Source organism: Stegodyphus dumicola, chromosome 6 (genome assembly GCF_044657685.1).
Source record: "Stegodyphus dumicola isolate Sdum_Otavi_A_Nest chromosome 6, ASM4465768v1".
Lineage (NCBI taxonomy): Eukaryota > Metazoa > Arthropoda > Arachnida > Araneae > Eresidae > Stegodyphus > Stegodyphus dumicola.
The window spans coordinates 152212435-152229442 of record NC_140773.1 but is presented as its reverse complement, the minus strand read 5'-3'; the positions used below and the strand labels follow the sequence as shown (position 1 = coordinate 152229442).

At 32.2% G+C, this 17008-nt stretch overlaps 1 protein-coding gene across 3 annotated transcripts in view; it reads left to right on the top strand.

Annotated features, from left to right (window-relative positions):
- Positions 1-17008, top strand: part of LOC118201766 (SHC-transforming protein 1-like) — a 141256-nt gene that overhangs the window by 23351 nt on the left and 100897 nt on the right. For all 3 annotated transcript variants that reach the window (XM_085819043.1, XM_085819042.1, XM_085819044.1), the window contains 2 exons: positions 8060-8120; positions 12220-12339. In XM_085819043.1, the coding sequence (XP_085675169.1) occupies positions 8060-8120; positions 12220-12339 (181 nt within the window). The remainder of the gene's footprint in view (positions 1-8059; positions 8121-12219; positions 12340-17008) is intronic.

The following is a 17008-nucleotide window of genomic DNA, read 5'->3' as shown; positions in this document are numbered from 1 at the left end:
TTTCACCTGGTACATCTTTGGCATTGGCAAGTTATCACTTAACATTTCATCATTAATGGCTTTCCTTATCGGTCACATTATCTGGCGGAATTACTATTAAATCTATTTCCCCTTGACTGTCATCATCTGATGAAAGTTCTAAAACATCGTATTGATCTAACTCCTTCATAAATTATAATGCTTCTTTAAACATTGAAAACTATTGTCTCGGATATTTGTTATTTTGATAAAATACCACGTGTGAAAATCCATATATATTCATCAAGACGCAGCTTTGAACTGATGTTGCATTTTTTCAACATTTAAAAAATTGCACTCTAGTACCAACAAAAACAAAATAACCATACCTTTGACATTCTATTGTTTCTAGATGATTGGCATGTTTTTGTAAAATTTGTAGAGATATAGGTTATTTTGAGGTAGGAGAAATGAAAAAATGAGCAATGACCTTGCCGGGACTCGACTCGCGGATCTCTCGATTACCCGCCCAATGTGCTGACCACTACACCACGAAGGCATGCTAAGAAAGTGAAAAAATACCTAATAGATTGTGTGCACTTTTTAGGAGATCTACTCAGAATTGAAAGAAAAAAACTGGAAAAAAGTACCAAAAAGATAATTTACTTTTATAGAAAACTTAAATGTGAGAAAAATAAAAAAATTTTGGCCCAGAAGCGATGAAGTATTATCTACAATAATAATAATAATAATAATAATAATAATAATAATAATAATAAAAACGAAAAGAAAAGAACACTATACAGAAGATGGAGGAAAAAACGTTATGAATAATGTGAAAATGCAGCATCAATCATTAATGGATTAACTGATTCAATTTTGTACTTTATAAAATTAATTTAATATTTATAAAATTAATTTAATATTTCCAAAGAACACATTGTAAAACGCATAGTTGCAGATGCAAGTTTTGTGTATGAGCTTTGTGCAAGTTCCGCCAGCAAGGAGTTTTACCAGTTTGCCATTAGTGTCCAAAAAGAAACATCTTCTAGCATGATATCATCCCTTGGGTGGAGCCTCAACAGTTACTCATTGTCTGTTCTGCCATCTAGCGGAAGTAACATGAGAGTCCTTCACAGTACGCCCTTCCAAGTGCCAAGAGCACTGAAACTAGAAATAATATATATTAAAGTTAACTTTTCTCCCAGAACGAGTAGTTGTTATAGAAATAGGTGCAAAAGATGTCTGTAGTGGAGGTGAGTTGGAATCATCAGGCAGAGAATTAGGCAAAAAGGTTGATTTATGTTATTGCAGAATTGTCTACCTTTGATTTCAGTGGTAAAAGTTTTGTAATTATAGTCTTAACACAGGGTCCTTCATAAGGTGCTTGGAGAGATTTACTCTACACGAGCATGATGCATGAATTTGTGCATATAGTTACTCAGTGAGGAATATACAAAAATCCTCTGTTTGTTATGTGAGCACGCAGGAGCTGTTTTTAAAGATTCTTTTATTTGTCAAAGGATTCTAAAAGTTCTAAGACTTTTTTGTGTTGATTTTTGGTGTTTCCAAGTTCTTCTTTTAGGGTAGATGAGTCGTAAGAGAACTAAGGGATTCTTCCCATTTGTTATTGTGGCAGTGAAGTCCTTATTTTTTTGGATCTATTTAATCATTTGAGAAATCTGTTACACAATGAATGGTGTGGTGATGTTCTAATTTGTCATGTTCTGAGGATTTGATTAATCACTGAAAAGAGGTTTCTATAAAATTGCCTAGCTTGATCTGCTGTTTATAGCAGCAGACACACCAAATTTTAAAATCAATTGCATGATGAAAGGTTTTACTACAGTTTCAGCAGTCATGTCAGGAACAGGGATTACCGTAGACCATTTGGTGCTTCTGTTAAAGCAGGTGAGTAGATACTGGCATCCTTCTGAAGGTGGAAGAGGCCAACAGTATCTATATGGACATGTGCAAAACATTGTTGAAGAGCTTTAAAATTAAGTACTAGACTAAGGGTATGCTTGGTGTTTTTTTATCTTTGACAGTCCTGGACCAATAAATGTAAAGTGTCATCAGATCTTGAATCCAGTACATGAGAAAAGCTTTTGCTACAGTTTCAGCAGTCATATCAGAAAAAGGATTGCATTAGGTCATCGTCATCTAGTGTGTGTGTTGATGCAGGTTTGGGGGTACCAGTATCCTTTTGAAGGTTGAAGCGGGGCACCAATATCGACATGAATGTGTGCAAAATGTTGTTGAGGAGTTCTGAAGTCTTGTAATGGACTGTGGAGATGTTTGGTGATTTTTAACTTTTGAAAGTCCACAAAGACTTCTTTGTCCAAGAAGTGATATCTTTTGATATGGATGGCCACATGAAGCAAGACTGAATTAGTTTTTTAGTTGCACAAATGCCTGGATGAGGTAAGCCATGCAACACATTATTGAATATGTGCTTGTGAAAGCATTTTGACAGGAAAGGTCTAATTTCCCCGTACTGACATCACAGTAGATTGTCAGAGTGAAGTGATAAATTTTCAGAAGGCAGTATATTCTTTAGTTCATTAACTTGATTCTCAGCCTCAACATTTTCTAAGAGATCAACTGATTGATGCTGCTAATTCTTAAAAGGATGTCAGTGATGACAGTGTTAGTCTCAGATATGTGTTGTGATGTCTCTAGAGCTGTGCAACAAAGTCAAGGTGCTTGAGCTGGTGAGCAAACAAGTTTGGAGTTTTTTTTTTAAAGCATAAATTAAGGGTTAGAGGTTGATCTTGAACAGTGACAGATCTTGAAACAATGGCCTTCGAGAATGTATCTAAAATGTGTTATAAATGGGTAAATAGTACTTTAGTAATTCTTTGTTGTATGTGCTATATTTAGATTCGGTTAGTGAGAGTTTACATGAGAAAAATGCAAGTCTTTTTATCTTCAGTAGTAGGTGAACTAAGAGCAGCTTATAAAGCATTTGTTAAAGTATCAACCACTATAGGAAGTTTGTATGGTGAGCATTGACCATTAGTTTTTGTTGGGTTCATGAAAGGCAAAGGTTGTTGCATTGAGAAGTTTTCTTTTGTAGTTTTCAAAGGCAAGTGTTAAAGCTTCTGTCTACAGAATAGGACATTCATCATCCATTTTTAAGTCTTCAAGAAGATCATTTAACATGGCTTCTATTTGAGGAGCTTTTGATAGAAAATGTCTACAGAAATATAACTTTGCCGAAAATTGGCTAAATTGGAATGTAGTTTCAAGGGAAATGTTGATAATATTTCCACTCTGTCGGGAAGAGGTGTGATGCTTTCAGCACTGATTATACAACCAAGAAATTTAATAATGAATTTCCCTAATATGCATTTATCAGGATTTAATTTAAGACCATGATTTTTTAAACAGGAAAAAACCTTTAAGTGTTCAGAAGAGGATGTAATCAGTGTCATCAAAATAGGACATACAGAGGGTCAGAATTAGCTACTACCTGGTGTAGATATATTATTACAACAGTTCTAAGTGCAGATGACATTGAGGTATGCTCGAAAAAACTAGATTGGTTTGTTATAGGAGTTTTTAGCTCATCATTTTGATTTACTGGCATTGTGTGATAGCCCAAGCTAAATCAAGGGTGGAGAAAATTGATTTATTATGTGGATTCTAGGTGCAGTCAGGATAGAGGGTAACGGTCTGTTACTGCGATATAGAATGAGCCGATGTTGATCACCATAAAGATGAAATTTGGCATTCGCTCTTTTAACAATATGCATGTCACTTTCCTGGGGCTTTAAAAGGGATGGATAGTATCTTGAGATATAATACATTTGAATTCTTTTCAGACTGAAGTACTATACAGTCAAAAGTCGTTAATCCGGACTCGACGGGACTTCGGCGTTTCCGGATTATCAATTTTTCCGGATTATAGATCGTCAGTTTAAATCTCGTAAGATCGCATGCAGAAATTCTAAAATTAAAAATTATGAAACCGTAATTTATGAAATAAAGAACAATTATGATCTAAAGGGTATCAAAATTTACAAAAAAAAAAAAAAAGGCTTAATATTTATTTGTTTACTTTATTAAACATTTCTTTCAATGTAAGTTGTTTAAGTTGCTTCGTTTTATGTGATAATACTTTCTCTTTAATTCTATAAACAGACATAAATTCTTGTTCAGTTACAAAGTTCCGCTGTTCAAGTCCCGTTAATTGCTGTGCCGAGAATACCGACTAACTTGTCAATCGAAATTTTTTCGTTTTCACTAACCTCTCTGTCACATTCTTCATATCTTTATCAATTTTTTGCAGCAATTCCACTTTTTGTTTGTTGGACATCAAAACATACTTTCGTTTTGTAGATCCTTTGGAAGTTCCAGCATCGGAAATTCTATTTGACATAATCGAAAGTTCAAGTTTACTTTTATAAAATTGTTCTTACAGTCTGCAAAAAATAATAAGCGGGATTCAATTCGAAGATTAAGGAACAACGCAATCATTAACATTAACTGAAATAGATAATTAGATAATTTTAGCTTACACCGTCCGTTAACATTAAACGCGCAGGCGAAAACGTATTCTGCACTTGCGCACACGCATATGCGCAGTAGTCAAGGTCTTACGCGCACGCGTGAAACGCCTGTGCGCATGTGCCAACGCGGCACATGCGCAGAAAGTTTTTAGCTTTGAGGTCCGGATTATAGATCATTCCGGATTATGGGTGTCCGAATTAACGACTTTTGACTGTATTAGGGACAAGTCATTGAGGTTTTAAGAAAGCGGGCAGGCATTTTTTATTTTGGTATTATAGTAAATATGATGTTGTTCGACATGGATTGGGTGAGATGGAGATGGATGGATATTTCAGCATAGTGTGTTAAAATTTTATTAAATTGGAAATTGCCTATATGAATAATAATATTTGATGCAAAAATATCAATATTTGGAGCATGAGCACTTGACAAAGATTTAGTTTTGGCATCAACAACTCTATGATTCTTAGCATCAATAAGTAAATTAAAATATGTTAGAAAATCAATTCCAGTGTGAGGTTGTTTAACATCTGCAGTTAGAAATGACCGTGCATATTGTTGATATAGGTTAAATCTTATTTCAACATGCTTTGTTCCTTAAGTTGGTATTTTTGTTCCATTTGCAGTGTACAGGGTTAAGACTTCTGTTTTTACCTTGTGAGCATAAGTTATGAGAAGAACTGCTGTCTCTGTGCTACGATCAATAAAAAAAATATGATTTAAGATTTTGTATTGGTAAGTTAATATGATAGAAACAAATATTATTAGCTGATTCTTCATAGGAGCAAGGTCAATTGCAGGAAATTAAATAATTAGTTAAAATAATTAAGTTATATTATTATGATACATATTAGGGTAATGCATGATAATTAAGACTTAATAAAATCTACTCTAGAAATAATTATTCATGAGATAATAGATTACCAAGATCTGGCAGGTTGTTTAAGATGTAGATGATTAATCCCATTGAAAATAAGCAGCACATGCAAAAAATGATTTAAATTTCATTACTAAATATCATGGGTAAAGTCAAAATAAACACATGTTCTTGATAGAACTTTCGGAAGCTGGGTTTATTGCAATATTTTTCAGCATCATTTGTTCTTCATCCTAGTTGCTATTTGTAGAGGTTTTTAATTTCCAGCATATTCTGATCACTAAAATTAATGAAACACAAAAATGACATGTTAATAGGTTGCATAAATTAACTGATTAATTTCATATTTAATAATATTTAAATATTATGAGGAACATGCTATAAAATAGAGTTGCAGACACAAGTTTTGCATATGAGCTTCGCGTAAGTTCTAGCAGCAGGAAGAAACCTGTCTATTTTCCCTCCAGCATCCAAGAAATGTTAGTCATGCTACTTCTTGGCCATATGAGTATATGAGTTTCTTGGGCATTAAGTTTTGCATATGACCTTCATGTAAGTTCTACCTGCAGGAAGAAATATGTCTGTTGTGCCCCCAGCATCCAAGAAGATGTGTTAGAAATGCTACTTCTTGGGAAGAGCTTCAGTTTCGCTCATCTCCTGTGCTACCATCTAGCAGAACTAACAGCAGTCAAAGTTCACTGCATATACAATATCAGTGTATATCAATTTGTATGAGTGTATGTTATAAGCCTCTTTATAAATTTTTGGTTCTTTCTTATTATCCACATCCGCACTGAAAAGCCACAAACTCATTACTGACTTTTGAGAGCATTCACAAACTTGTCGGGAATTCATTTATTGCCAAGTTAATGCATGAAAGGTAACATCCATTTCCAAAATGGCGGCATGCTAAGAATTCCATGCAAGGACAATCAATCGAAGTAAGAAATATCAGTGATAAAATACTGTGTTTTCTTCCCATATACATTGTGATCTCTTTTTGCTTCAAAAAAATTAGAAACTTGCACGAAATCTGTATAACTTGACATTGTACACTGGCCAAAACAGATATGTGGTACATGGACGACATAAATACTCTTTAGTGACATCATAGGCTGTGACATAAATATTTTGGCCACATACTGCTTTGCCTCATGAAAACTGTTTTGCAGTTTTGAGGGGTTTAACGAATAATCAGGAAGTACCGAATTTTTCTTACTCTCAAAACCTTAATAATGGACTTTAATTGTATAATAAGTAATACAATAAGTAATTAATAATGTTTACTGTTATCAGGTGAAAATATTAATATTTTCTAAAGCTAAAAGTTTTGAATTTTATTTGAAAGGTTATTGCTATTCTTGGAAGAACTTACTAAATGAAGTAAATGGAGGGCATAGGTGAAAGCACAGAATTCTGTAAATATACTGTATCAACTTATGATACTTTCTGATTATCTATACCCCCATTTAAAAGCTATGAACATTATGAGGCAATTCATTGTGTCACCTAAAAGCATTTATGTAGCAACCCACGATGTTGGAATAAGGTATTTATGGGGTGACCCATGTATGTGCAAGTACATTTTTCTGATGAGTATTCCTTTTGCATTGAGTATGTTTGTTTTTGTTATAATGAATTATAATAGAATTGTGGAATTTTTTCTCTGCTATATATTATTATGTCAGGGTGTTTGTTTCCTTAGAGCATATGTTGAAGCCAAAATTGTGCACTATGGCCAGTTTGTGCAATTTTCTTTTTTCTTTTTCTTTTTTTTTTTTTTTAATGGAAATAGCTGTGCACATGGATAAAACATTCTTCTACAGAAAAAAGATGAATGTAGGCAGCACTGGATGCATCACTGAAATAGATGTAAAAGTGAACTTAGAATGTACTCAGTTTATAAATAATTTCTCAGTATTAATAAAGACTGTTTCAGCTACTGAACTGTATTTGGTACTTATGTATTATCTCGTCAATAGTGTTGCTAAGCAGCAGGATTTAGTGCAATATGTGAATAAGTGCAATATAACAATACAGTCATAATATCTGTGCTTTTGTTTTATGTAATTCCGATTAATTTTCATTAAACCATATTTTGTTTTTATGAATGAGGATATGAGTTAACTGTTATTGCTATATTTTTCCTTGCATTTTGGAAAAATTTATTAAAGTTTGGGACTGGCTTTTGCAAAACAGCAAGCAGTGGATTATATGCAAAGTTATGGGATTGTACCATTAAAAAAAGTGTGGACATAATATGGTCACTTAAATATGGCTGACAAAACAGTAATAAATTGGAAAAATCACATGCAGGAAGTAAGTGTATTCTATATGGAGCTTCCTGGGCTAACAAAATAATAGAAACTGATGATATATTTTTACGAAGTATGAAAATAAAGGAGGTCAAAGGCATCAGTTTCTTCAGAATTCTGCAAAAACAATGGGCATAAATTTGGCGGCATCGGCTTCAACTTTCATGGTTCCAACAGTAGCCTTTTTTCATAATTGATGGGGTAATACCTAAGTACCTTATATTTTTGCAGTTCTGTACTTTAAATGGCATGTCAAAGCCCCTAGGAAGCTAGAAATTTCAGATACTTATTTTTTTTTTTTTTTTTTTTTTTTTTTTTTTACAATTTAGTTTATATACAAATGAATAAAAATAAAAGGCTTTTTTTTTAAATTTGATTTCATATTTTCTTACAGGGAATGTATTAACAAAGTGTGTGAAACTGCTGGCTTAAAAACTATTGATAAAAAGAGAAAGGTATTTGCCATTTGGTTAATATTTATCACTTAGAAATTATAATAAGTACTTTTTCATGTAATTTTTTATGTGATATGTTTGATAAATTACTACAGCAGATCATTTTATTCAGAATTTTGTGTTTAAAAATTTTGCTGAACTCGGGTGATAAATTCAAGAAATAACTGCAACAGTGAAGTATAATTAACTCATTTAACTATGTCTTTTCTAATGATCCATCCTTATATAGCAGGTGTGGCTATAATGCAGCTCACGAGCCGCATGTAGCTCTTGTATGTGAATGGTGTGACTCTCATGTAAATAACATATATGTATATGAAATATTCTAAACTAAAACTGCTCAGTGTCCAAAAGAAGTTAATAATTGAATATAATTCCTTTTTAGGAAATTATTAGTAAACTTAAACCAATCAATGTCCAAACATAATTATTTTTTTTAGTGAAGAAACTTAATAATGTTATTAAAAAATACTGTATTTATTTTATCAAACAATTTTATAAAGAAAATCTTTCAAAGTTAGATTTGCTTGTGGATTCTTTACTAGTGGATGGGAGAATACTGGAAGGGTCTGCTAAATTCCTGAATCATTAGTAATAGTAGAAATTAAACTTGTGGTCTATGAGTGAAAAAGAAAACACATGCAACACATTAAGAACATTTAATATGATACAAAATTTGATATAAGTTTAAAGCAATTTGGAACTTAATTTGATATCTAAATTAAGAAATTTATGGCAGTTGGAAGCTTTGGAATTTCTAAAAAATCTAATGATGGTCATAGCTTAGAAGACAATGTTACTTTTAAAAAAGTTTGAGAATTCATAAAATTTGACGACTAGTGTATATGGCTTGCTTGCCATGGAGCAAGCATGGAGAGAATAATGGGACAATTTTGAGGTAACAGAAAGACGATTTGATTCACAGAGAAGAATCAGTAGTTTCATGAGCATTACAAAGCTGTGCTAGATACACATTCGCAAGAAGGTATCATGGAAAGAGTTTTCAGAAACTGAAAAAGAGCCCTTTTTAACATGTCAAGCTGTAATAAGAGGAAACAAAAGACACCACAAAACTTCACATTGTCTTTGAGGCATTCTCAAATGCTGAAAGCAAATTGTCATTGAATGATTGTTTAGAATCAGCTGTTTCTTTCCATTTGAAACTTGTTTTACTGCTTTTAGTGATGTAACTTGTGGCTTTTAGAAACTTTCTTGAATTCCAACATACGGCTGTTACTGACCGTAAACTGTTGTAAATTTTCTTCCAATATAATAAAATATTGATCAGTCAAAATTGTATTATAACTTTCTTAAAACATAAATAAGGAAAATGAGAGCTTTTTAATAAAAAGTAAACTTTTTATTTGTGTTACCCTACTGAAAGTCATGTTCAAATGAATTTATGTGTGACTTCACCCAACCTCTCCAATAGAACAGCAAGGACGAAATAGAGTTCCTTTTTGTATAATGGTAATATCTCAAACTGTGGCTATTTTAAGCTGCTTTGAAAGCATTAAATTTTTGTTGAATGAATGGAGGAAATGTGATGTCTTTCTAAGGAGAATTCAAAATTTAAACCCAAAGATGGCCAAATAATACCCCAATGAAACCTTTCATTACTTTATGATAATTGCTAATAATTTTCCTGCTTAACATCAGGTTGGAAAATTTAGAATGTTTAAATTTTTTCCCTTAAATATTACATAGTATTTACAACCTGTAGGTATAAGGGGAAGTTTGGGAATTTAAGAATTTGATGAATGATGTTGAAAATTGAATTGATAAATAAGATCTAAAGCTAGCACATAAATGAAAATAAGATCTAAAGCTAGCACATAAATGTGCTAATAATGCAGCTTGTAATTTATGGAAACCACATTGGAGTAAGTACTCATATTGATGATTTGCATTGGAATTTGTCGTGCAGGATTTATCATTGAAAAATCTAGGCAGGAATTTCCTAGAATTTGATTTACCACTGAACCACTTCAAGTTGAATTGTTGCCTGTTGATGCAGATACAGGAGAGGAAATTAAATGATGAAAACTAAACGCAAAACATATGAATATTGTGAAAAATTTTATCTTTGAGTATTATCTCATAATTGGTAAAAATATCCAGTGCATCGAAGACTTACTGAAATCAGTTTAACTCTTTCGCATTGAGAGAGGGCCAAATCTCTTTTACTCAAACATTGAAAACACCCATGTTTACGAATTTCTTCTGGAATGCTTTTTCTTCCTCCCATGACAAATTGAATGCTACAACACTAAACCTACTAAAGTAAAGTACTAGTAACCTACTAAAGTAAAGTGAGAATTTCTTTCTTGGATGCTTTTATCGTGTGTGAAGTTTTCCCTTGGAACGGGATTGCAACTTCAATAACTAAACATTGACAGTAAACAAAGGAAAAAGAAGGTGCATTAAAATAACAAAACTACTTTTAGTCACTTCAAAAGAATGATTGACATGTCATTTAACAACACCTGAAAGCAATGAGCAATGCTGTAACGTAATGGTGGAAAGCACTAGGTATTAAATTATTCAGGTGTTTTGGGCAACCTGTGGATGTTCGAATGCTCGGGCCTTTGGGGCGATTTCGATGCGAAAGAGTTAAATGCAAATTCACTATATTCTCAGCAAATTGATGCAAGGGTAATATATTACACAAATAAATAAAATTCTTTAGCATGTAAATTGCAGTGACAATTTAACTCCTTAATTATTTAAAATTTTAATGGAAAGCATATTGATAAATATTGTTTTAATTAAGACAATATTGACAATATTGTTTAGCTGACTTCTGAGTAATATTCCATACAGATACCATATGATATGTTCTTTTGTTGATTCTTGGAGTCTTGTTATAAGCATTTTGATATCCTTGAACATTGTTATATGCGGGGGCACTTTATTTCATTGATTTAAAAATTTTCATGTTTTATATTTTTTCCCTTGTCTACATATTAAATTTTAAATATTTATTCATTTTGCAATGTCACAAACAAGTTGTTATTTGATATGTGTAAAGTACTTGATTTGGTACACTGTCTTGAATTCTTTCACATAATTTTCCAAAGAGTGTCAATAACTCAAAAGTTAAAGCATAAAATATTGATAAATTTTGTTATGTTGACTTTTGAATAACATTCTGCACAGTGACTATCTTTTTTTTTTTTTTTTTTTATTTTTTTTTTTTAAGTCCAAAGGGGCTATGTCCCTGAAAGGACTATTGTTTTCATTTTGTGATTTTGCTTCAGAACCCTATAAATAGTGTATCACTTTTCAAATCGCTACCACCAAATACTATCGCCCTGTATTATATTTGAAGAAATTAAATAATGAAGAATCTGCATAAATGTATGTATGTTTCTCGCATTGTGATAAAACAATGATACCTAGAGCCATCCAATTTTGAATGACATAATCTACTGTGAATATGGGCATCGGAAAGCCCAAATTTGAAACTTGGAATTTGTTTTATTATTGATTTCATATTTTGTAAAACTTTAACGAACTTTTGATTAACAAGCTCAAAGATTTAAAAGCGAGCAATGGCAACCCTCTACGGGAGGGGGGGGGGGAGTTTTTATCTGCAACGCGCTGAACTGTGTATCGGAAATTCTAATTATAGGCTCATTTTAAAATTATTTTGTGACATTGCTGTTGAACTGAATTTTACAGTTTAAGTGCAAAGAACATGATATTTAATCAACAAAAGGTAACACACAAAATGTTAAAAAAAATGCCCTTTTGGACGTAATTTAAAATCTAACCTTTCAGATTTTTTTTTCGTGTGTTTGTTAATCCTTAGAAGGTTTTAATAGCAAAAATCATTGGAGAGGAGCACTTCATTCGTTTTTAAACTTTTTTATTACTAATATTTTCTTTTTTTCCTTGTTCGTATGTTATTCTTAAATGTTTATGTATTTTACGAGGTTCTAAACAAATTTATTACTTGTAAAATACTGTATTTTGTTACACAGTTTTGGATATTTTAACAGAACTTTTAATAAATGACAAATAAATTGAAGTATAAAATTGTATTTTACCATGTTTTTGTATTTTAATTTTAAATAATAATTAGGATTTATTTTAGGTAGATAAAAGGGTTATACGTATGCTTGCAGAAAAGCCCAATATGGATTATGCAGGGTCTAATGTGAATTTAGTCATCACCAGTTCATTTATGATTTTATCTGTAATGGAATCTGGAGAGGTAATTTACATTGTGATGTATGGATTCTAAAAATGAATGATATGCTAATTTACATTGTGATATATGGATTCTAAAGATGAATGATATGCTAATTTACATTGTGATATATGGATTCTAAAAATGAATGATATGCTAATTTACATTGTGATATATGGATTCTAAAAATGAATGATATGCTAATGTAAATATATCTTATTTCTCTCTTTCTGTTAATTTCAATGAAGATATCTTTAATAGATATTTTAATTATTTCCTTAAATTTGTATTACTTTTATTTTTTGTTTATATTATGAGTAGTATATATGATTTGTTATTTAATTGCAAACACTTTTGCATTATTTGCATTCTAATTTTATACTTATCTGGATATTTAATATTAAAAATGCAAAAGTATATTACATGTAAATTAAAATTAAGTGTATTGAAGATTGGAACGTAATGCAGTAAAAAGTCCAAGATCCAGATTGTTGGGATTTTAGCAGTTCTAGATAGGTCTAGATTTTGTATCAACAATTTAAATTATATTCATCTTCATTTAGCATTTCTTTCCATTTTTTTTCACATATTCTATTACAGTCAAGCCTGTATTTAATGAAGTTGCAAAAATTCCTCGAAAAACTTCCCTAAATGGAGGAATTCTCAAAATGGAGGCTGTAATAAAGCACAATTTAAGATGAAAGAGTGTGTGTTTTTTTAAATCTAAAATAGTAGTAAAATGAAATATAAATGCAAAATTGTATGTGTCATTGTATCCATTTCTTCAAAGTTACATAAATTCGTTTTGAAAAAATTCAATTACTTTAGTTTGTTTTAATTGTTGGGAACAATATTGCATGTCGTAATAATTTTCAAATCTTTGTTATGCACAGAAAATGTCTTCTGATGCACTTTCTTGAAAGTGAAAACTACATTCCAAGGTATCAAATGCATTTAATATATTTTCTGGCAAAGATTTTGTACATTAGTTTTCATTAACATTTTCAGTTTCATCATCATCAAAACAGAAGAGAAACATGCCAAAGTGAAACATTTTAGTTCTTGACTAAATCTACACTAAACATTAGGTTGTTGTTTTGCTAATGTTTGTTTGATTTTCACCTCTTTCTCTTCTATTTTTGAGAAAGCTCTTCCAGTTTGTCCCCACTTGTGTCATTTTACTTCTTGTATAAATCTGCACCAAAGATAATGTTATTGCTTTGCTAATTATGTTTCATCATCATCATTCACTTTCTGGTTGCTAATTTTTTGCTCTCCAGTGTGTCATCTTCAGTAGGAATTCTTGAGGTTTCATCATCATTATCTATAAATAAATTATCATGTAGCAATTCATTATTCTATTACAGCCACATACTATTCAGTTTCTCATTTTGCCTATCATCATCATTGACACTGCTGTTATGAGTAGTATCAATCTTCATGATAAAACCAGCTTTTTCGAAGCAGTTGTGAACAGTTTTTCAGTGACAACGTAATACTGTTACGAAATGTCAAGGCATGGTAAAATGGCTTCCCTGCATAGCAGTTTTACGGTTGGCATAAAATGGCATGGTAAGGCAGGGTTGCCACATTTGGCGAGAAATCACCCATTTGGTGACAAAATTGGCATTATACCATGGACAGATGGAGAACCTTCTGGAACGAATTCTTACCGGTTTAGCCCAGAATGTTCTCGAACACAAGCCAAAAGCTATATAAACCCTGCTGGTCTACAGTCAGTTAGTGTGTGTTTCTCATCGAGTGTATGTCTCGCCTAGCGAGCTGATAGAGAGTGTGTTTCGTCAGAGTGTGAATTTATTAGTATCGAGTTGGTGTCTCATCTAGCAAGTCAATCCCTGTGGAGTCGATCGAGTTGACAGCCGGGCAGCGAGTGCCAAGTGGGTCGTCGAGTGCACCAAAAGAGTCTCGTAGAGTATCACGGTTAGTGCATCGTCAAGAGAGCATGTTGAGCTCCAGAAATGGCTGAACCAAAAAGTCAGGAGCTGTGCTCTGTGTGTCGTTGAGTGCATCGCGAGTTGTGGCGTGGAGAGTCTCGAGAGACGTGGAGTTCCGAGAACGACCGAGCAGAGTCGGGAGCTGTACTCTGGTGCTTTGCAGTGAAGCTGTCTCCACCATGACCTGGATGTTGTGTCGCTGATCGTGTCAGCGTGTTTATAGTAGTTCATAGACGACTGTAAAAACGTGTTTTGGAGCTGTCCTGACAATACTGGCCAATGAAGTGCGTTATTCGATACTTCATCAAATGTCGTCGTTATTCACTCCAAAGCCACACGAACCCAGTACGAACATGAAGGAAGAAAATAATGTAACAACTGGTGTCAGAAAAAGAAAAACGCAACAATACCGTACTTTTGCAAGTTCAAATACGCTCTCAAGTGAATTTATTATATATAAAGGATGATTACTTTCAATTCCCATTAGGGTCATCTTCAAAATTCTTTTGTGATAATGCACCTTAACTTTTTTACCAACCCTTGATCCATAGGCTGCCGTTTTGCAGTGGTATTGGGGAGGAGATTTAAAATTTTTGTACTTTGATATCTTGAGGGTGACCATTGCAATTGTTTAAAGCAGTTTTTCATATCTGTACAGCCACGTAGTCATCTAAATTTTTTAGCCGATTGTAGAAAAAGTCTGAGATCATCCATGAGTTCTTGTTGAAATCAAATCTTATTTCCAGTGATTTAATACTCCTAAAACATCTTGGATTTTTTTTTTTTTTTTTTTTTTTTCTTTCTTATAAGTGAAGATTATTTCATTATATGTGGAGTTTTTCATTTCCTCCCATATTTGCGCATTGCAGTTCAGTAATTTTGCTGTCCTTGCCTCCAAAGCATTTTCCTTTTCTGAAGGTTAATGTTCTGTGTCGTAAACATTGATAAAATAATGCAGTTTTGTCAGCTTTGAAGGTATCTTTTAGCTTGTACCTTTCTATGTTTTCTTTTAGTTTTTTTTTTTTTTTTTTTTTTTTTAATGTTTCCATATGACACAGTGATGTTCATTTAACATCTTTGCTTTCACCACGTATTATTTTGACAAGTATCCCTTTTTTATTTTTTAAAATTTCTCAGTCCACCCATTGCTTGCATGAAATTCGCTTTGTCTTAAAGCTTTGGCCAACTCTGTAACTTTTTTCAGTGTCAATGGTCCTGATACTAGTGCACTTTTTCTCTCTCTCTCTCTGTGCATCACCATTTTAACATTGCTTCGTCAATGTCTTCATAAATACATCGTTTTCTTACATCTATCACTTGTATCAGTGAAATCAAAGCATGATGAAATTTTGCCCTGATTTTCAGGGTTGGTGATAAGCTAGTTTGCGAAACACTGAATTTTATAGCTTTTTTTACACCTTTGCCCACTTTGTTGAGAATCATCATTTTTTCTTTAAGTGTTAGACACTTTCGTTTCAACATTTTTATTATTTACTGCACAGCTAACTTAACAAGGATTTGTAGCAAAAAACCATTTAAAGCAGAAATAAAAATAATATATGCAGCTCTTGCTTAAATTAGTTTCTGAAGCAGGCTTCAGTGGGGAATTTTTAACAATAGCGTGGTAAAACATTTTCGCATTTGAGAAGCTTTCTTCCCCCTCTTCACCCTTTATGTAGAATGAAATGTGACAACAGATAGAAGCCACCTGCTTTTCTTTAGGACCATAGCTACACACATGTATGTGCCACAGCAAGTGAATAAATAATTTTAAAGTAAAAAAGAAAATCTTGAAAAATTATCGATTTAAAAACTTTATTAATAGAATGTGTACTTTGCTGTTTGGAGTTTTTTACACAAGAAAATTCACACCTAAGGCAAAATTCCATGAAAAAATTCACTAAATAGAGGAATTCATAAAATAGAGTGTTTGTTAAATAGAGGTTTGACTGTAATCATAGTCAGATAATTTCACAGCTTTTTTCTACCAAAGATGCTTGGTGCTTTTTTGTTTTGTTTGTGTATTATATCGGTGATAGTCATTACCAGTTGGGTTTGACTTCCTTCCTGTTGCAATTACATTTTTAATTTTTTTTTTTTTTTTTTTTTTTTTTAAGAAATTGAAATGGGTTTTTAAGTTTTGAGATTTGCCAAGAGATGGGCAAACTGCTGTCATATTCCTTCAAGAAAGAGTTGTGCTGCACAAACAATGTGGTTTATATTACAACATCTTAAAATTAAAATGTGACAGGAGCCCATAATGGCTATATTTTCTGCTGACATCCTCTGGTTGATTATTGGATATGCAGTGATCGAGGAATGAGTAAAACGGAGATATTATCTTTTATTAAAGATTTAATTTTGATAAGATAACAGTAATAATAATAGACAGAACAAAATAATTAGATGGATGAAATCAGTAAGTCGAGAAAGAGTGTATTCACAGTTGTTGCTGAACATAGGCTAATCGAGATCTTTCTCTGCTATGACAACAAATTAAAGTTCGTACATTCCACTTCAGCAAGCATTGGTTTTTGTATTTCATGCAAAAATTTGTTATAAATGTTTTTTATTATATTAAAGTAGAAAATTAGAATGTAATGAATTTGAGATGCAAATCTAACAAGTTTCTAAAAAAAATCAAAGTATCATTCATAAATTGATTTGTAATGTATCATTAAACAATTTTCATTTTATTTTGTATTGATTATTTTAAAAGTTCTGTGGTTTTTCAAATA